Source organism: Uranotaenia lowii, chromosome 2 (assembly GCF_029784155.1).
Source record: "Uranotaenia lowii strain MFRU-FL chromosome 2, ASM2978415v1, whole genome shotgun sequence".
Classification (NCBI taxonomy): domain Eukaryota; kingdom Metazoa; phylum Arthropoda; class Insecta; order Diptera; family Culicidae; genus Uranotaenia; species Uranotaenia lowii.
The window spans coordinates 53,460,838-53,481,856 of NC_073692.1; the positions used below are offsets into that span (position 1 = coordinate 53,460,838).

General features: G+C 33.1%; 1 protein-coding gene across 3 annotated transcripts in view; it reads right to left on the reverse strand.

Annotated features, from left to right (window-relative positions):
• Positions 1-12,216, reverse strand: part of LOC129747137 (protein Wnt-10b) — a 197,298-nt gene extending 185,082 nt beyond the window's left edge. Inside the window, exons 1-3 of one of the 3 annotated variants that reach the window (XM_055741178.1) lie at positions 12,096-12,216; positions 11,022-11,252; positions 9,841-10,670 (exon numbers count right to left, since the gene is read on the reverse strand). In XM_055741178.1, the coding sequence (XP_055597153.1) occupies positions 9,841-9,908 (68 nt within the window). In that variant the 5' untranslated portion in view covers positions 9,909-10,670; positions 11,022-11,252; positions 12,096-12,216. Of the gene's footprint in view, positions 1-9,840; positions 11,253-12,095 lie in introns of all 3 variants that reach the window. The other 2 variants (XM_055741177.1, XM_055741176.1) reach the window with 2 other exon arrangements.
• Between the last annotated feature and the right edge of the window lie 8,803 nt (positions 12,217-21,019).

Sequence of the window (21,019 nt, forward strand, 5' to 3'; positions counted from 1 at the left end):
CAGCTATTGTTTTTAAGTAACTTTTGTAAATATTTTTTAAATCATTTATCAAATTTCTGCATGTTTCTCAAAAAACTCTTAAACAAAAATATTACATTTTAAAATAATAGTTTTAAATCAGTTGTCTACTTTCCTCAATACGTATAGTTATTTTGAGCTCTGCGAAAGAAGTTATAGACGTTTTCTATTTGTTTAACTTTTCCCATTTTTAAAGGAGTTTTAAATAAAGTTGAATTTTAAGTAATTTTAAATAAGTAATCTAATTGTTTTGCAGGTTTTTACAAATTTTGTGAAATAAATTCAAATTTTTTTAAACCTCATTCAGTAATGTCAGAAATATTTTTAATGATATCTTCCAAGTTTAAGGAATTTATGACAATCTTTAAAATATTATTTTTTAATTGAAACAAACTGGTATAGTAAACTTATTCAGAATAGGATTTTTTCTTAAACGTAGATTCGTTATTTGATTAGTTAACAATGATTGATTTCATTTAAAACTGATGAATTTTAAAGTTTTCAAGCTCCATATCACCGAAACCAAGGGCGATAAACTATATTTTATAAGATTCGAGTTCAAGACGCCTAAATCTACCAAATCAATCATTAAATCATAGGCGTGAAAATGCCGTTCCCTCGAGTTATTAATTGAGTTCTATTTATTAGTTTTTAATATGGCTAGAAAAGTTTGTTGAAAAAAAAATCCTTCTTAAATGATGAAAACTTAAATTTTTATCTTCTTATTTTGTTTTTATTTTCAAATAAATTTACCGAATTTTAAAGTGTCAATTGAAAGCGGAAATATATATTCAAAGTTTGAAAATTTATAACTTTTTTGTGGATTTTTATTATTTTAAATCATGTTTTTTATTCGAACATGATTTTTAATTTTGATACGAAAATGGTATGAATTTGAAAGTAAAATTTTAATGCGCAATGCAAATTTAATTTGAATTATCTTTGTGCTTACAATATTGACAACAAACTTGGAGTTCATTATTTTCATTTTCATTTTCATTCACGAGATCACCTTTTTCAGAAACTATACTTTGTCAGTATATTTGATTATATTATTATAAAGCCTCCCCTGGCTCAAGGGGGCCTCCGAGAAAAATTAAAATATAATCATAAGGTTTAATCATACTGCTTCAAGTTCTAGAAAACTCGAAAAGAAAACTAAAATTGGAAGTTTCACTCTTCCATAAGTTGAGGGGCCCCCTAGAGTAAGGTTTTTTTTTTCAGCAGAAGTATCCGGGCAAGTTTGGTCAAAACCTAGAAACCAAAAAAAAGTAAAAAAAAATTTTTTTTTATCAAAATTTATTCGCAGATTTTAAAGGCTTTCAACAAATTATCAATGATTATTTTTATGGAATTTGCTTAAAAAATTTCGTTTTAGACGCATAAATTAAAAAGATTTATAACATACCTAATTTGTTTTTTTTAGTTTGATTCGAGAATGAGAATAATCCCGGGAAAAATCCGGACTTTTCAAATGAAATCCGGACAACCAAGCCGGACTGGACTTTTTTTTTATCAAATGTCCGGGCAATCTGGCAACCTTACCCTAGAGAAAGCATTACAATACCTGGCAATATCTGGGAATTTTATCTCGAATTTTTTAACATAATATTCGAACAAATCTTAGCAGAATTCGATGATAATTCAAAAAAGAAATGAGAAATTGACTGAAACTGCCAAAAATTATCATTTTTTTATCGAAACTCGTCAGCAGCGTTCAAATCTTTTTTCAAACTCAAAAAAAAAACACATTGGATAAAAAAAAGCACAGGCAAATTGAGAATAAGTTAGATATTAGTTTGCTTGATTTGTACATTTTACTTTGAAAACACGGGATGTCCGAATAAATCCTGGGAATTTGGAATGCATACTTTACAATAAATAATACATGGCTTTCTCTTATTTATTGAGTAAAGAAATCATTCCTGCACTTTGCAGCGAAAGAAGCATTATTTTGTGATAAGGAAGTATTTTCTCCTCATTTAAAAAATGTAACGACTTTTACGCTGGATAGATTCACTTTGGAAATTTGGAAAAAAAGACAATGAAGAAAAACATTTTAAGGGGGAGGGGGGAGGGGGGGGTCTAACGGGTAAAAAAACACCATTTTTACGATTTTTTCTAGAGCTATCGTTTAAACAAATGTATTCAAATTTTTTGCATTATACAAAGCATTGTTATAAGAACATTTAGTAATTTTTTCTGAGAAAAATATTGAAAAATGAGCCGGTGACGGAGTACTTTCGAGGATGCCTTTTAGAAAACAGAATTTGCGGTGGACACTGTATCTCAGCACAGAATCATCTGAAGTCAAAAAATCAGAGCAAAATATTTTTAATAGATGTTTTTCTGGACCTCAACGTTTTTATTTAACTTTAAAAAAAAATTAAGAAATTTTTGTGGCTGTTTGAAGTAAAAACTACGATTTTTCACGAAAAAATCCGCCATTTTTTATCTGTAAAATCTCCCCAAAGTAAAAAAAATAAAAAAGAAAAACGTTGGGGTCTGGTATTTTATATGTAGAAAATATGTTCCAAATTTGAAAAGAATCGGATAAGTAGTTTTCAAATGACGATGTCCACGGACTTTAAAAATGTGCTTTCGAGAAAAACGCGTTTGAAGTTTCTGCTCTTGCTTTCTTGCAGTATTAAATAGGAGGAGATAAAGGCCTATAATTTCAACAGTTTTGCTTCAATTGACTTGAAAATTTGATACAACATTCTTGAAATGTTTAACAATCTATATATATAAAAATGAATGTTTGTCTGTCTGTCTGTTCCCTATAGACTCGGAAACTACTGAACCGATCATCGTCAAAATTGGCATCTGAGGGTTTTTGGGGCCGGAGATGGTTTCTGTAATAGTTAAAACCTCATCCGACCTAAGGGAGGGGAGGATTCCATACAAAATTTGTTGTTCTTCGAAACAAATTAAAGTCATGACATCCATTTTCTCAAGATTTTTTTTCCTTTGGGCGGTTTGTTTTTCGTATCCATGGTCGAGGCGTCGCGAACTTACGTCGCTAGAGGATAGTAACCATGACATAGCATACTGATCAGTGGGAATATTTTGGCGCGTATTTCTCAACCAACCATATTTTCAATGCAAGGGGTGGCGATATGAAGCCTTGATGTGATTATTTTTCTACTTGATTCCTAGCTCATTTGAACAGCACATGGTTATGAATGACGCCTAGATGTGATCCAGATTTGCCGACATTTTGCCGATCAAATAAAACATAGGGGAAGAGGGGGCATAATGCTCACGTTAAGAAGAAAGCCTTGTTTTAGAGGACATTTGAAAAGATTAACTTCAATTTTCGATTGTGTTTGGTAGTTTGATTTATTTTTTGTCTAAATCTAATAGACAGAATAACTGGAAGGTCAAAAAAGGCCACAAATTTAATGAAATTTGAAGAGTAGGTTGAAAATTGGATTTCAGATTCAGTAGGGGCATAATGCGCATATGTGTGTACCCAATCGCGCCGTTTAACGTTTAATTAGTGTTTATTGATTCAAGTGCCTCCGAAAGTGTTTGCCAGGTAAAAACACTTCTTTTCTACTTCACAGATGGAAAAATGTATTGCTACGCGCAGGGCTGCCATATATACTGAAATTCTTGCGAATAGTTTAATAAATCTATATTAAATTTTGGAATTTTAAATATATTCCTTTATATTCAAGTTATGTTTTCCAATACAACATATAAATATCTTTAAAAATGTTGTGATGAAACTGCATATGAATTTGAACAAATATGAAACATGCTTTAAGATAAACGGACATGGCGCGTTTTACCTTACCTAGACATGTTTATTGAAAATCGTTCAAAATAACAGAAAAAATAATTGAATAAGGAAATTTTTCAATTTGTGATGATTTTCAAGACCAATGTATTCATTGTAACAGATGTCAGGTTTTTTTTTGCCGATAGATGTCGTAATTCCTTACGAAAGTCAAGGCACAAATTGCAAGAAATATGGCTTGAAAAATATTTTTGGATTTTTGCAGGGATTTATCGCATATTTGATGCTAATTTTTTGTACAAAAGGTTTCTATTGTTAATAAGAAGGAAATAACGTACAGAATTCTTAAAATAAGTGTATATCTAGCTAGATATCGTAGTGGGGCGTTTTGCCCACACTGGGCATTATACCCCCAGTTCCCCTATACATTATTTTTGCCAAAATCTGAAATTGAAAAGTCCTAAGAATCTATTTTGAGAGATTTTGTTTTATTTGAGGGGTTTGTTTTTCGTCTCTATGGTCAAGAAAACGTCGTCGCAAGTGGATAGTAACCAAAGCATACTGTTCATTGATCGCTGGACAAATTCAACAATTAGGCGCCTGCCAAGTACCTGGTTTTTTTATGCACGTGGGGGCGATATGTAACCTAGATATGTTTTTTCTTGCTTAACTGTACACACACAGCACGTGGAAATAAATGACGCCTAGATGTGACACGGATTGGTATTTCATCAATCGAATCAAATGCAATTGAAAGATTTGCAAAAATTCTTCCATATTTGTTGTCCATATAGCATTTGTTGTCAAAAAAATATAAATTAAGTTCTGATGCTTATGAAATAATGGTATGACACTTTGCGGACAATTGAAAACAAAAATACTGATAACAGAAATATGAATAAGATGTTTTCTACAGAGGTAGATCGGAAACATTTTGTTGAACATGTAAAAATATACTTAACTGAAGAAGAAGATCAAGATTTCCGATCCGACACATGAACTGATCAAGAGCCTTTTCTTTAAATTAGATAGGATAGGACTGACGTGTTCATAAGTGAAAGGTTTTAGTGAAACTAACTGATTTTTATTGACCAAAAGTGAGGGAATTGATTTTCCGAAAGAATTTTCATTCAAGGAAGACTAGAGCATGTTCAAACGTTCAACTTTTCTCTGTTACAAAAAAATAAAAAAATATGTTTTCTTCTAAAAATTATTACTTCGGCCCAAATACACAACTGATACGAATTTAGAAAGGAAAATGGGAGCTTTTCATTTTAAATATTTCTGAAAATAAAACATCGTACTTTTTGCTTACATACCAATTCAAGTACGTACTTAACATGAAAAGTGTTTATGTGTTACATGGCTGCATAAAAGAGACTTTTAATCCGCTTCTTTTTTGAAAAGTGAGACTTTAGAACTGATATTCAACTGGAAGCAAAATTTTTATGAGACATTTTTAGTATACCCTTAAAGTGTTAAAAACAATATTCCCTCCTGTGAACTTACACGGTGGGGCAAGGACAAACGTCGAACTTTTAAGAAATTCATCTTAAAAATGATTCAATATGTTGGAAAGACCAGAAGGTGTATTCCGAATGTTGAAATTGAAGCGGATATTTAAAATTCTTAAATGTCTTTGTAAATGAAGGTCGTTTGCTTTGAACAGCATTCGTTAAAAGTGGAATAACAAACATAAATTTATACTGCTGGAATACTGCAGATATATCAACGAAACTTGATAAAACAAACAAACAGATATACGTAATAAATCCATTTTAAAGCCATTACTCTGACGCATCTGAAAATAAGCTTTGCTCCAATATACGGGACAAATGTTAACATAGAAATTGTTTTTTGCCAACATTTTCGCATATTTGACTTTCAAAGAGAAAACAAAAAACGCGGAGAAATTATTTAGTGATGCAACTGTAATTTTTAGCTTTAAAAAATTTATTGAAAAAAGAAATTTGCACTGTATAAAATCGATAATTTTCATACCGGGATAAGTGTTGTTTGGGAAAACTACAAGCTATTATGGCTCATGTTCACGACTTTGGCATATGGCGAAACATATTCCAATATGCGAATCTTTTTCTTTCAATTAGAAATTTATGTAAACTCGAGCCAGGTAAATCAGTCTACTTTCTCAAGCAGTGGGGGACAAAATTGAAAAAGATCGGGGCTCCCATGTAAGTTGAAAATAAAGAGCTTTTCACAGAAAGGATCATATTTTAATAGGGTTTTTTTTTGCGTACGGATATTTGGCATAACTCAAAAATAGAAGTGACAAATGTTTTCATGAAAGTTCGTAACTTCCCACTTTGGGAAAAAAGGTGGAAAATACATAAATATTGACATTATTTGAGTCATTATGCAGCTCTCATTTGAAAGTTGATGGTTCTAAACCATGAAGAGGTTTGATTAAAAAAAAAAGCTTACAAAAATCTAAATATGAAATTTTTTTTACGAATTACATTTTTTTTGCAAGGTGTAGCAATGCACACCGGGTCAGCTAGTAATAAAATAAAAAAATAAAAAAATCGATTTTTTGAAAGTGTTAGACCCCCCCCCCCCTTAAACCCTTTTAAATCGTAATTTTCGGGCTTAAAATAATGAACCGGGAATTAAATCAATGAAATCAGGAAATCTAGAATGCCCACTTTGTAAGCAAAGGAAAAAAAAAAATCTTAGTTTTTCAATCATTTGCTGTGATTTATACACTCTATACCAGGCATGTCAACTGGGGGTTCGCGGGTTGCATGCGGCCGCGGTCTTGGTTAATGCGGCCAGCGTAGCCCCGTCTTAAAATGTCACAAAAATAACTTCACTGATTTTTATGTAAAATATTACTGCAAAAAAACTAAAATTGAATGTAACGTTTTCAACTTAATGCAAATGTTTTTCGATGTTCAAATTTCCCCTCTAAAAAACACGCATAACATTGTTGCTCTGAACCACAGTTTGAGCTGTAAGATTGCGTGTAAACATTCATAGCGTAAACAACATACATATCTTGCAAGTATTTTGGTTCAATTATTCTTGTTTTACCGAAGGAACAACAGACATATTGTGATATTTTTTAAATTGAGGATGTACGTCAGCGTGAATATCAACATTATTCATTGTAAAAAAGTACATCCTAAATAATCAAAAATTTTCCGTGATTAAATCTGTAGCTCTGAATAATTTTATTTCAGTGGCCACTTGTCTAACGTTCAGTTAATGTTGCGGTAAGTGTGTTGGTTGCACAGGAATTAAACAAAAATATATCCCACCGCTGGAGTCTTCTTATTGTCTCAAACCTATCCGAATACGTGAGCATAAACAGCATACATTTTTAATAACACTAGTTAACTATATTTTTAATAAGTAAGTTTAGAGTCATTTTTAATACCATATCGTTCACTGAATAAAAAAAAAATCCGATGATGATGATGATTAGAGCAGTTTTTGAAATACTGGCAAATGAAAAAAATAATTGTGTTTTTTTAAATATCTTCAGCTACTGTTCATAAAATTATCTTTTTCTTTAATCTGACCACTGCTCTTCGCAGGTATTTCTTTGACTTCTATTCGGATTCAGAGGTCGATTTTAAATTTAAAAATTGACGTCAATAAATAAAGTTCAGTTTTCTGTAAACATTTGCTATCACATCATATGAGGCCCTAAGAGCCAAAGGGGTATAAATAAGTGCACAAAAGCAAAAGATAGCACGCTTCAAAGTTTCTTTGTTGTGCCATTTTCCATATACTTTTTGGGAAGTTGTAGTGTTTGTCCGTTCAAAAAAGTATGAAGATAACATTATAAAAATCGCCAATTTTTGACATTTTTGGAAGACATTGGACATGAATTCGATTGTGTTCCCTACTACGCTGGCTTTCCTACCACAAAATATTAAAAAGATTATTTTTGCTACGAGAGGAAACAATATTATTTTTGGAAATGAAAGGTGAACCTATTGAACATTTTCAAGCAGACGACTGGGTTCAAGATTTGGCATTAAACGTTGATCGCACTGGCCACCTGCAAGATTTGAACTTAAAACTTCAAGGAAAAGAAAAAAATAGCATAACTGCTTGTGATGATGTAAAAACTTTCAAGGTAAGTTACGGTTATGGATCAACCAAATTTACAAAGAAAACCTTTGTTTCTCTACGTGTCAAGAACTGAAAAGATCAAATGAGGCTGCATCATTTGGTAAATACGTACTTCACTTAGAATCGTAACTAGATGCATTCAAAAGTCGTTCTCGTGACTTTAATTCATAAAAGCAAGAATTTTAATTGTTATTATCTCCATTTTCGTTTGCTCCTGAAAATGCTGCTGATAATTTGCAACTAGAGTTGATAGAGCTGCAGTGCGATTCTTTATTAAAAGCGAAATACATTGAAGTGGCTGTACTAAAATTTTACAGCTATTTGCATGAACGCTACTTTGAGTTACGGAAACTTGTTGCCAGAATTCTAACTATGTTTGCAAGTACCTATCTATGTGAGCAGTTTTTTACCATAATGAAAGCTACAATAACTCCTCATCGTTCGAGATTATCTGATATAATTTTATCAGATGTCAAGCATCAGGACAATAGATATAATGCATTATAAAACAAGAATGTTAAACATTAATAGCTTTAATACAAATTTTACGCAAAATTTCTTTCCAAGTTTACTTATAACTATATTCCATTGTATTGTATCTAATCTCCGCGAAGCTAATATGTTATGTTTTCTAACTGATTTTGGCTGCGGCCCTCTACGCCATAGAAATTTTTGAATGCGGCCCGCACATCTAAACGAGTTTGACATGCCTGAAAAAAGGTCACTGTAGTTAAATAGAATCAATTGGCAAATCTGAGTTCTGCTATTGAATTTTTATTCCAATTTGAATCTTATATATTTATTCTCGTTAAAAATTGAGATTTATTTCAGGTAATTATTCCTTAAATTCCAATATTTTTACCTTTCGACCCATTCGAGACGAAGCGTTTTTCGCATTATTCGTACTCTTAATACTTTACTTTTGGATAGCTTTTATGTCGTGAATGTTTAGGTTTATAAATATCAACATAAGAGATGTATCGAATAGTGGTATTTGATATCGAATTAGATGAAGGTCGAATTTGAGCAAGATATTTTCAAAATAGTTATTTACACGGGCATTCAGGACGGTTAAAAAAATTAACAAAATGGCAAAATTTATGCCTATTTCATAATTTTTCAAAAATTGTTATTGAACTCAAAATCTAACACTTTTCAATGAGAAATTTGAGTTTTTTTTGTTTGATTAAGAAAATAATCTAATTGAACCCGAGCGAAATTCGGGAAGTTTTCATCAATATCTGGGCATCCCGGCCTAATTCTTTATTATATTTAAGGGCAAGTCGGGATATATAAAAAAAAATCTGGAATAAACGATAATCCAAGCATAAAGCAATACTCGTCAGCTGTCTCCTGTACGATCTACAGTGAAAGATACACAGATACACCTTTGATGCTTTACTGAAACCATACATTTCTGATGATTGTGTAACTTTTTTAAAATAAATGTTAAATATTTTATGAATTATACAAGTTTGCTATTGTATAGATCTGAGTAATAAATATTTGGCTGATTCGGCCTATTCGGCCAATTTGGCTGATTACTAAGCTCAACTATTCGGTGAGCCGGTGAACCGAATAATCGGTATATCTCTATTTTGGATAAACTTTTAGGATTCTATTGGTTTAAGTGTCGCATTATTCCGAGCAAAAGTAAACTCAAAATGAATGGTTTATATGATAACGACCAGAAAATTATCATTGCTCACACAGCGTTCAATCGATTTCGAGTGGTTGAAAGTGATGATTGAACAAATGTAGGTCAACTTTTTTTTCGTGATGCATTAATAATAGAACCCTTCATACAAAATTAACTTTAATTTTTTTGTGATGTAAATTTTTATTTTTTGTGCCTCTAAAAAGAAATATATTGAGCCCAAAATATAAAAATTACGCCCCTTTGACTCCAAAAGCCTCATTAATAAAAATACACTTGGTTAAAAATTTCATTAAAAAAATCTCGCAAGCAGACTCACCTTTCCATAATTTGCAAAAGCAACCAAATAATAAACACAAAGTTCGGTAACGACTTGGCCCGGCTCATTGCTTCTTCCCCGAGGGGGGCAGCTAGCACCTTATTATCCTGGAGCAGTCCAGCAGTGGTAGCAGTCCAAATTCTCTGACTTTTTGATGACACGTTCCCGGAAGAAGGATCCCACTATTTTCACTTGCCAGACCATTAGAATCAACTTGACTTGCACTACAGTTTTCTTTTAGGGTACATTTAAGTAAGAGGTGATGCTTTTGCTCCGAAAGTACAATTTTATCACTTTTTATTAGCATTTCAGAAACTTGGTTTTTTCGCTTACGGAGAACAAAACTTCGGATCTGTTATCCAGGACGATAGCGCATTGCCACTTTTTCGATTGATCCGAGAGTCACTTCCGCATCCGCGCCCAACACTGTTTATTGGGAAGCTTTTCCTACCCCGGATATTTCCTCCGAAACGGCAATCATTCACTGGGCTGATATATTCTCATCGGCCTCTTACCGAAGCACGTTCACGCACAAGAAACTTTTCTCCCCTCGGTTTGTTGCTTGAAAAATTGGAAAAGGTTTTCTTCGTTTCGATTTTTTGTTAAATTTTTATTTTTCCGGTTTATTCGACGCGTTCGGTTATCTTCGTTTTCGGGAATTTTCTCCCTTTGGTTCTTCTTCGGTAGCCCACACCTGGATGCTTCAAATACCATCGTAGCGGGAAGAAACGAGCAGGAGGGTGGTCTCCGGTGCTGGGAACATCAGCAGCTTCAAAGGTGTGATCACTTTAGAGGCCATTAGAGGCCACCTTTCGAGCCGGATGAGTTCCCTGGGCGAGTAAAAAATATCTTGAGTGCGAGAGACTTGAACGAGCACCAAGCGATGAACCTCGCTTCTGTTTTTCAACTCAGTCACTCATCAACGCGGTCACTCTTTTGGATTCGTTTTCCTCTTGAGGGGTAGGTCACTCGGAATTGTTCATGTGGAAACAGAACGAATGGCACCAGAAAACGCGCGCAAGGAAGTAAAAAAAATCTAAGATCGAGCAAGGGATAGTGCGTGGTCCGGCGATGTCTCGGTTAGAAATAACCGAAAAAAAAAATCCCTCGTCGTTCCTCGGAAATGTGCGAGTATTTCTTCTTCTTTGCTCTTCGAATGCCGATGGCAGCCGGGTACCTACCTATAAGTTTCGGGAGGAAGTACTTCTATTCCGTTGTTGGCGGCAGCGACTCTCGACGGTCACTGATGGGCGCCCCCGGACCGAAAAGGGAGCTTAGTGAAAGATCATCCACGCGGCGGGACCCGCGAACGTCGTCATCTTCTCGAATCGACGACTGACGACGACGACGATGATGTTGTTGTTGACGAGGTTGGGGTGAAACGAGAAATCCGCATCAATGTGCTGCGCCTTCTGAAAAAGGTTTACATATGGTTCAGATTGAATGAAGGACGATAGAGGCCGTTGTCGCTTTTTTTTCAGTTGAAAAGGTAGACAAAAACCTAAGAACCTCGCGGAAGAGTAAATCTACGAACCGGAGGTATTTTTTTCGCTTATCCAAAAATAAAGCAGATTTTGAATTTTTAGCGGGAAAAATCGTAGAAAGTTTATTCAATGTTTGAACCAGAAACAAACCAAGTTACGGTGTTGAATGCGAGTTGAACACAAAATGCGCATTACGAACTGAACCTATGTTCGAATATCGAGGGGCGTAGCAGCGATGTAATCGAGCCTAAAGTGAAGCAAATCGATTTGGTGCTAGTGTGTGGTGGATCGTGCTGGTGAATGGAAAAAAAATCCAACAGCCATGGTTTGATGAATGCGTAAAACCGCTAACTGATTTCCAATAGCTTGTGGGTGGTCCACGAGTCGATTTGATGAACTGTTTTGTGGTTTAGGTTTTAAAATCCGATGTGTGTAATGAGATAGACGGTGATTGGATTTGGTTTAAGACTTTGAAATCCACGTGCCCAACAGCAATTTGAAAAATGTTAAATTTTCAGTTCAAACTTTAGAATTCTATATTCCGATCTCGAAATAAAATTACCAACTCTAAACTAATAATTTAAGATTGAGATTTATGGCAATTTTTCCATAAATGTCTTTTTCTACTGTTCCTGTATTTCAAATATTGATGTACTTAAATTAATTATTGTAGAATAGTTATCCAAATATTTCAAATCTTTCAATTCCACACCGATATGCAAATACAGCTTCATATCACTAATCCCACAGCAAACTAAAAACCGTTCACACCTCCACAAATTCCACACACCGGAAGCACTGAGCCGTTCATCCTTCCCAAATAAGGAGTTCTAATTTCGCTGGCACGGAACCGGTCTTCCAAGAAATCTGGCTGCACCTCGTCTCGTCAAACGCGCGCCAAAGACTAGCAGCAGCATCAATATAACAACCACTCATCAGCAGCAGCAGCAGCAGCCAGACACGGCAATTTCAAGCAAGGCACCGACAATTCGCCCTGAGCGGATCAGCGCAACAACCCCTTCCTTGCCGAACTTCCGTCCGCGCCATTGAGGCCCCGATTGATGTGTTTTCTAGTGGTTTTCTCCCTCCACCCTTTATGGCCAGGAAGTTTATCCCTCCAGAGAGGGTGCACAATTGATGGGAAGACACCCTCTCCCACAACTCCCACAACGTTGTAACATCGGTGCAATGATGAATTCGTTGAAATGAAGCATCTTGGGAGACACGTTAATTTCTGATATATTAATAAAGAATTTTTACTGAAATTATTAGAAAAACTTAGGATAGAAAGACACACAAGATTTGAAAGATGCTCAAATAAGAATTGAAAGATATAGCAAACAGACTCAAAACAGACTCAAAACAAACTCGCAAAATCATAGAAATGATTCAAAAGAAACTGAAAAAAGACCTAAAAGAAACTTCAAAGAAACTAAAAAGAGACTTATAGAAACCCAAAAGAGACTCAAAAGAGACTTAAGAGAAAAAGAAGAAAGATTCCAAAGAGAAGAAAAAGAGAAACATAGAGACTCAAAAGAGACTCAAAAGAGACTCAAAAGAGATCCAAAAGAGACTCAAAGAAGACTGAAAAAAGATACAGAGAAACAAAAAAGAGTCAAAAGCGACTCAAAAGAGACTCAAAAGTGACTAGAAAAATACTCAAAAGAAACTCAAAGGAAGCTAAAACAAAAGTCTCAACAAAAAAAAATCGAAGGAGACTCAAAAAATACCTTAAAGATACTCAACAGAAACTCAAAAGAGAACCAAAAGAGATTCTAAAAAGACTAAGAAAAGACTCAAAAAATAATCAAAAAGACTCAAAAGTGTATCAAAAGAAATAAAAAAGAGAGCCAAAAGAGACTCAAAAGAAACTTTTAAGAGACTCATAAAGCACTCAAAAGAGGCTAAAAATTGACTCAAAAGAGACTCAAAAAAGACTCAAAAGAGACTCAAAGGAAACTAAAAAGATACTCATAAAGTGTCAAAGGAACTCAAGATAAACTCAAAAGAAACTTAAGGGTATCCAAAAAGGACTCAAATTGGACTTAAAAGAGTCTCAAAAGAGACTAAAATTAGACTCAAAAACACTAAAATAAGACTCAAAAGATACTCAAATGAGACTTGAAGGTACTCTGAAGGGACTCAAAAGAGACTCTAAGGAGACTCGAAATAGACATAAAAAACAATCAAAAAAGACTCATGAAGGCTCAAAAGAGTCTCATAAGAAACAATAAAGAGATCCAAAAGAGACGTAAAATAGATCCAAAGCGACTCAAAAGACACTCAAAAAAGACTCAATAAAGACTCAAAAGAGATTCGAAACAGACTCATAAGAGACCATAAGAGACTCAAAAGAAACTCGAAAGAGATTCCAAGAGTGTCAAAGAAACTCAAGCGAGACTCAATAGAGACTTGAAGGTATTTTGAAGGGACTCAAAAGAGATCAAAAAGAGACTCAAATTAGACTCATAAGAGTCTTAAGAGGGGTTTAAAAGCGACTAAAAAAAGACTCAAAAGAAACTCAAAGGAAACAGAAAAAAACTCAAAGAGTGTCAACGAGACGCAACAGAAACTCAAATGAGAGCGAAGAGAATTTTAAAGGGAATCAAATGAGATTCGAAAGAAACTCAAACTTCCCTGAAAAGAGTTTCAAAAAAGACTCATCAGAGACTCAAAAGACGCTTAAAATAGACTCAAAAAAGACTCAAAAGAAACACAAAAGTGTCTCAATAGAGAGTAAAATGAGACTCAAAATAACTAAAATAAGACTCAACACAAACTCAAAAGAGACTTGAAGAAACTCTGAAGGGACTCAAAAGAGACTTAAAGAGACTCAAAATCGACTCAAAAGGAGCTCAAACGTGACTTAAAAGAGTCAAAAAAGATTCATAAGGGACTCAAAAGACGCTTAAAAAAGCCTCAAAAAAGACCCATAAGAGACACAAAAGAATCTCAAAAGAAACCAACATGAGACTCAAAATAACTAAAATGAGACTCAACAGAAACTCAAAAGAAACTAAAAGGAACTCTAAAGGGACTCAAAAGAGGCTTCAAGAGACTCCAAATCGACTCAAAAGAAGCTCAAACGTAACTTAAAAGAGCTTCAAAAAATATTCATAGACTAAAAAGTCACTCAAACAGAATAAAGTGAGACTCAAGAGATACTCAAATGAGACTTGAAAATACTTTAAAGGGAAAAGACTCAAAAGAGACTTAAAGAGACTCATAAGAGACTTAAAGAGTGTCAAAGAAACTCAAGTGGAACTCAAATGAAACCTAAAGATACTCTAAAAGGACTCTAGAGAAACTCGAAAGTGACTAAAAACAGACTTAAAAGGGACTTATAAGAGACTCAAAAAAGACTTAAAAGAGACTCAAAGGAAACTACAAAGATACTCAAAGAGTGTCAAAGAAATAAGACTCAAAAAGACTAAAATAAGACTCAAAAGACACTCAAATGAGACTTGAAGGTGCTATGAAAGGACTCAAAAGAGACTCAAAAAGACTCAAGAAAACTCAAAAAAGACTGAAATAATAATCAAAAAAGACTCTAGAAGGCTCAAAAGAGTCTCAAAAGATGTTGAGAACCAAAAGAGACTTAAAATAGATTCAAAGCGACTCAGAAGAGACTCAAAAGAGACTCATAAAAGACTCTAAAGACGCTTTCAAGTGACTCAAAAAAGACTCAAAAGAGACTCAAGAGAAACTCAAAAGAGATTCAAAGAGAGTCAAAGAAAATCAAGCAAGACTCAATAGAGACGCTTAAAAAGTTTCAGTAGAGTTTAAAAAGAGACTCAAAAGAGTCAGAAAGTGTCAAAGAGACGCATGAGGAACTAAATTGAGGCTTAAATGTAACCTAAAGAGACTCAAAAGAGACTTAAAAGATACTCAAAAGAGACTCAGGGTTGGACTCAAAAGTGACTCAGGGTAAGACTCAGGAGACACTCAGAAAAGGCTCAAAAGAGATTCGGAAGAGATTCCAAAAAACTCATAAGAGACTCAAAAGTGGCTTAACAGAGGCTGTAAAATCTCAGAAGAGACACTCAAAGGAAACTCAAAAAGTAATTAAAGAGTGTCAAATTGACTCAAAGGAAACTCACAAGAAATTGAAAGGTTTTCAAAAGAACCTCAAAGAAGACCCAATAGAAACTTCAAAGAGACTCAAAGTAACACAAAAGGGACTGGAAAGAGTCTCCAAAGAGACTCAAAAGAGTCAAAGAGTGTCAAAGAGACTCAAGAGAAACTCAATAAAGGTTTACAGGTACTCTAAAGGGACTCAAAAGAGACTCATAAGAGACCTATAAGAGACTCATAAGAGACAAAAAGAAAGTTTCAAACGAGACTCTAACGATACTCAAAAGATACTCAAAAATTGTCAAAGAAATTCGAGAGCACTAAAAAGAGAATAATGGGTACTCTAAAGGGACTCAAAAAAGACTCAAAAACGGCCTAAAAGAGACTCAGAAGAAATTCAAAAGAGCCTTAAATGGTACTCTAGAGCAGCGATCAAAAGAGACTTGCACGAGACTCAAAAAGGACTTAAAAGAGACTGAATAGAGACTCAAAGATAAGAGACTCAAAAGAGACTTAAAAGAGACTCAAAAAAATCTCAAAAGGCCCTGAAAAGAACCTTAAAAGAGACTCAAAAGCGATTCAGAGCAAGGCTCAAAAGACACTCAAAAGAGGCTTAAAAGAGACTCAAAAGAGACTCATATGAGATTTAAAAAAGGCATAACAGTGGCTCGATAGAGGCATTACAGAGACTCTAGACACTCTAAAGAGACTCAAAAGAAACTCAAAAGAGTATCTTTGACAATGTTGAAAAGACTCAAGACAAACTCATAATAAATTTAAAGGTATGGGAGAGTGGGGAATCATGGACCACTTTTTTTCATTGTTCCATAACTTCTCATTATAAAAGATAAAATTAAAATAAAAAATGGTTTGGTTTTCTACATTTTTAAGGTATCATAAGATATTTTTTAAATTTTTTTAATAAGTTATTTTCCCCAAATTCTGACTGTTTGAAAAAAAGCAATATTTTTTGGATTTTGAAAAATGGTGGGCTATCGTGGGCCACTAAATCCAAATTTACCAAATAACATGCAAAGTTTATAAATTGACCCAAAACTGTGATTTTATAATTCATTTCGTTATTTAAAAGCAATTTCAGATGATGAAATAAAAAAGAGAGCTGTGTATGATCGCATAGATTCCAAAACCTGGCTCGCGAACGTTTTGGCAAAATTTCTTATAAAGGATGGAAATTTTGTTTTCATAACTCTTCATTTGGCATAAGAAAACTTTGCAGATAGGTTAAACGTATTTTAAGTTCTGAATGTGTATAAAAACATATAAAATATAGGTGATTCAAGATGTGTGGCCCACGATTCCCCACAAGCTATGATTTGAAAATTGGTTGCGTTTGTCTGACTTATTGATATTTCATCAAAAATTCCTTTGTCATGTGAAAGATCATGACAAAACTAAGATCATAAGCGTATTAGCATATTTTTGTTATGCACTTTAGGTTCCTCATCGATGGAATTAGCGGGTGTTTTTTTAATTATGTAAGTAAATTTTTCTAATTTTTTTTAGCTTGATAAATAAAAGAAGCATATGATGCGTATTTCAGTCAACAACATATAGGAATACATGCTCACGCAAAGCGACGACGATGACAGTTGGTTTGAGATTTTTATCTCAACACACATCTGAGATATTAAAAGTGGCCCACGTTTCCCCATGGTCCACGATACCCCACTCTCCCCTACTTAAATGATTAAATGACACTCAAAAAAGATTCGTAAGAGACTTGAAGGAGACTCAAAAGAGTCCCAAAAGAGGCTCCAAAGAGATTCAAAAGAAACTCTTTAAGAAGAAATCTCTTTAAGAGTGTCAAAGAGACTCAAGAGAAACTCATAAGAAATTTAATGGTACTTAAATGATTAAGTGACACTCAAAAAAAAAAACTTAAAAGAGACTTGAAGGAGACTCAAAAGAGTACCAAATAGGCTCCAGATTGACTCAAAAGAAACTCAAAAGAGTATCTTAGAGAGTGTCAAAGAGACTCAAGAGAAACTCATAAGGAATTTAAAGGTTCTTAAATAACACTCAAAAAAAACTCAGAAGAGACTTGAAGGAGACTCAAAAGAGTCCCAAAAGAGGCTCCAAAGAGACTCAAAAGAGGGTCCAAAGGGACTCAAAAGAGCCAGAGTGTCAAAGAGACTCAAAAGAAACTCAATAGTGGATAGCAGGTATCCTAAAGGGACTTAAAAGAGACTCAAAAGAGGCTCATAAGAAACATAAAAAAAGACTCAAAAGAGACTCAAACGATACTCAAAAGTTACTCAAAAATTGTCAAAGAGATTCAAAAGAAACTCGAAAGAGAATTATGGGAACTCTGGGTCAATTTCTTCGTATGATTTATAAATTACCATAAATATGATCTTTTTCAATTGATGTTTCTCGGTGATTTTATAGAGGAAAATTATGCTGTTTTTTAACGTTTTCGGCCTACTTGTATTCGGCCATCATCAGAAAAAACTGTATTTCGAGTAAAAAGGGTTTACAGTAGTTTCTGATGATGGCCGAATACAAGTAGGCCGAAAACGTTAAAAAAAACAATCTAACTTGTCTCTATAAAATCATAAAATGAGTAGTACAAATTGTCATAAAAAAGGCTAGAAGACTTGAATCCAAAAAAAGAAATAGTAAACAGTAGTTTTTAGATGGCGAAACCGTGAATTTTTTTCGATTTTTTCGTTATAATCAATAATTAATAAAGTTTTCAGTAGTGAAAACGTTTTGTATAAATAAATTTGGATCATGAAATGTAATTATCAAAGATTACGAAACACAAAGGATCGATTTCAGTTCAAATTATTGTTATTCAATGCAATTTTGAGATATTTTTTTTGAAATAAAACCGTGTAGAATATCAATTTGATAGTTTACATCTTATTAAAGTGAATTATTTAGTTTTAAAGGAGATTTAACAGTCATTGTTCCTAATGTCCATTTCGAAAAAAAAACAATTTAAAGAAAACTGCATCAAAAAATTATGTTCTGCAATTTTCAAATTTCAATATTTAAATCTTCACCCCTTTGATTTACTGAAAAGTTTACCTTTTCGAAAAATGTTTTGAAATTTGCTCTACTCAGGCTTTTAAAGTGTGTTTCTTGAATTTTGCTTTATGGGCAGATAATCCTTTCAATGTAGTATGTAAAAAAATCAGAAGTCTTAGTCCCTTCAACATATTTTAAGGCAAAGCTATAAGAACTTAATTTTGATAATCCAAAATTATCCATTCAAACAATACTAAAGGCTGCCCAAACGGGATTGCGCACGCCATTCTTTCAAATAAAATAAAAGTACAGATTTATTCATGCTGTTGTAACTTAGTTATTTTGTAAAATACTATGAATGAGTTTTGCACCAAAACGAAGTTTTTTAGACTTCAGCAAATTCGAAATGATCACAGCTCATCAAAATTCGTTGTTTTAATGCCTTTGCGTAATGACGTGCTTTTCAATGAACTTATCAAGGTTATGTTATGTTATGTTATGTTATGTTATGTTATGTTATGTTATGTTATGTTATGTTATGTTATGTTATGTTATGTTATGTTATGTTATGTTATGTTATGTTATGTTATGTTATGTTATGTTATGTTATGTTATGTTATGTTATGTTATGTTATGTTATGTTATGTTATGTCATGGCCGTAGGAACGGGGGGGGGGGGGGTTTGGGGGTTAAACCCCCCCCCATGAGGGTCCAAAAAAGGAAGCGAGGTATTCTACTCTAAACTCAAAGTTTTAAATTCTTAATCAATTTAAGATCATTAATAGAACAAAGATATTCAAGAGTAACTATCTGAACTAAAAACTAATACAAAAACCTCAAAAACCCAATTCAAGTTCAAAATTCTGCTACAGTTTTTAAAAATTTTCTCACTTGTTTATAGAATAAGGTTGTCAGATTTTTTTTCGGCACGTATCTGGGCTGTTTTATATAAAAACCTTTCAAAATCCGGGTATTTGATTTCAAAATTATCGATTTAATCCAGGCAAAACCGGGCAATTTTGGTCAAAACCTAGGAATTGCTCATCAAAAATCTAGAAAAAAAAAATTTGGACGCATATATAAAAAAAATTACAACACAAATTTCATTTGAGAATAAGAATGAGAACAAACCCGGGCAAAATCCGGGCTTTTCCAATGAAATCTGGGCAAACGGGTCGGACCAGACTTATTTTCCCAAATTTTATATTGAACATCCGAGCCAATCCGGTTGAAACCGGGCAATTTGGCAACCTTATCATAGAAATTTAAGTCTGAATATTATATTTTAAATTAAACCCATTTTGGAGGTTCTGGTTCCATAGTCCTATAACCAAAATTGTATTTCTACATATTTTCGTATTTCTGATTTTGTATCAAGTTTAGGATTCTTGATTTTCAGTTCGAATAGTTAAAATTAGGAATGGAAAGCTGCTTTGAAATCCTTGTTGAATCATTGGGCTGTTTTTGGTCTTCAGAGCTCATCAATGCACAAATTTCTTTTCTGAAGCATTTTCGAAGAGTCAGGACAAAGACGTGAAATTTCGTGAGTCGCAGAATAAGCCCTCATGTTTTTCGAAAATCAAGCATTTTCATTATTTTGATAATAGTTTGCCAAATATGGAAAAAAAAGAAATTTGTTTTCTATTCAAATTCGAAGTTCTTAAACTTTATTCTAACACAAAATTTAACATTTAAAGCTTCTAAATGGCGATCCAAAATTGAAAACCAGATTCACCATTCGAAATTCATATTTTAAATTGGATTCACAAAACATATTAAAAATAAATAATTGAAATAATGAATTAAGATTAAACCAGCACTACAGAACTTAAATAAATGATTCGTGAAAATATAATCTGGAATTGAGATTCGGCAATCGTATTTTTTGTACATTTCGGAAATGGTAAAGAAATTCGGAAACAGATTCAAAGTTCAATTTTGAATTCAGGTTTAGAATTCAGATTTAAAATTCGGAAAAAGATTTAGCTTGTGAATGAAATTTTCAATCAACATAAAATTGTTGAGAAATTCAAGAGAACATAAACTTTAAAATTTGCTTGTCAATTTAATTTCCAAATTTCAAAGTTTTTAATCAGAATAACTTTGTACTCACAATTCAGCTGAAAATCACAAATAAAAAGTAGAATTTGAGTTATGTAATTTTCTAAGTTTTAATTCATGCAAAATATCCAAATTAAATTTAAAAAAAAATCATCTACAAGATTTTGAATATAAAACTGATTCTTTATGAAAAATATTTCCTGTTTAAGAGTACCTGATCTTCACCTTAAAAAATCTGCACATTTTTTTTTAGTTTTTAGGTGTATTGCTTAACATTTTTAATATTGCAGCTTTTTTTAAAGTCAAATTTAAAACTAAAATCATAAATTTAGTTCAAGTTTGCATCAAGCAAATTTGATTCGCAATTTTTTTTATCTCTTACTGAATTTTTTGGAAAATTTTATTTATTTTCATCAAAGGATAGAGTCTTGGAATTCGCAAAAGAGTTTAGAAGGCTTGTTTGGTTTGAGTATAGAATAAGTTTTTTTTTTGAGAAATTGAAGGCTACTCTAAAAAGAACTTATCTTTTGCTCAAACCAAATAACTTTGATCTACCAGACTTTTAA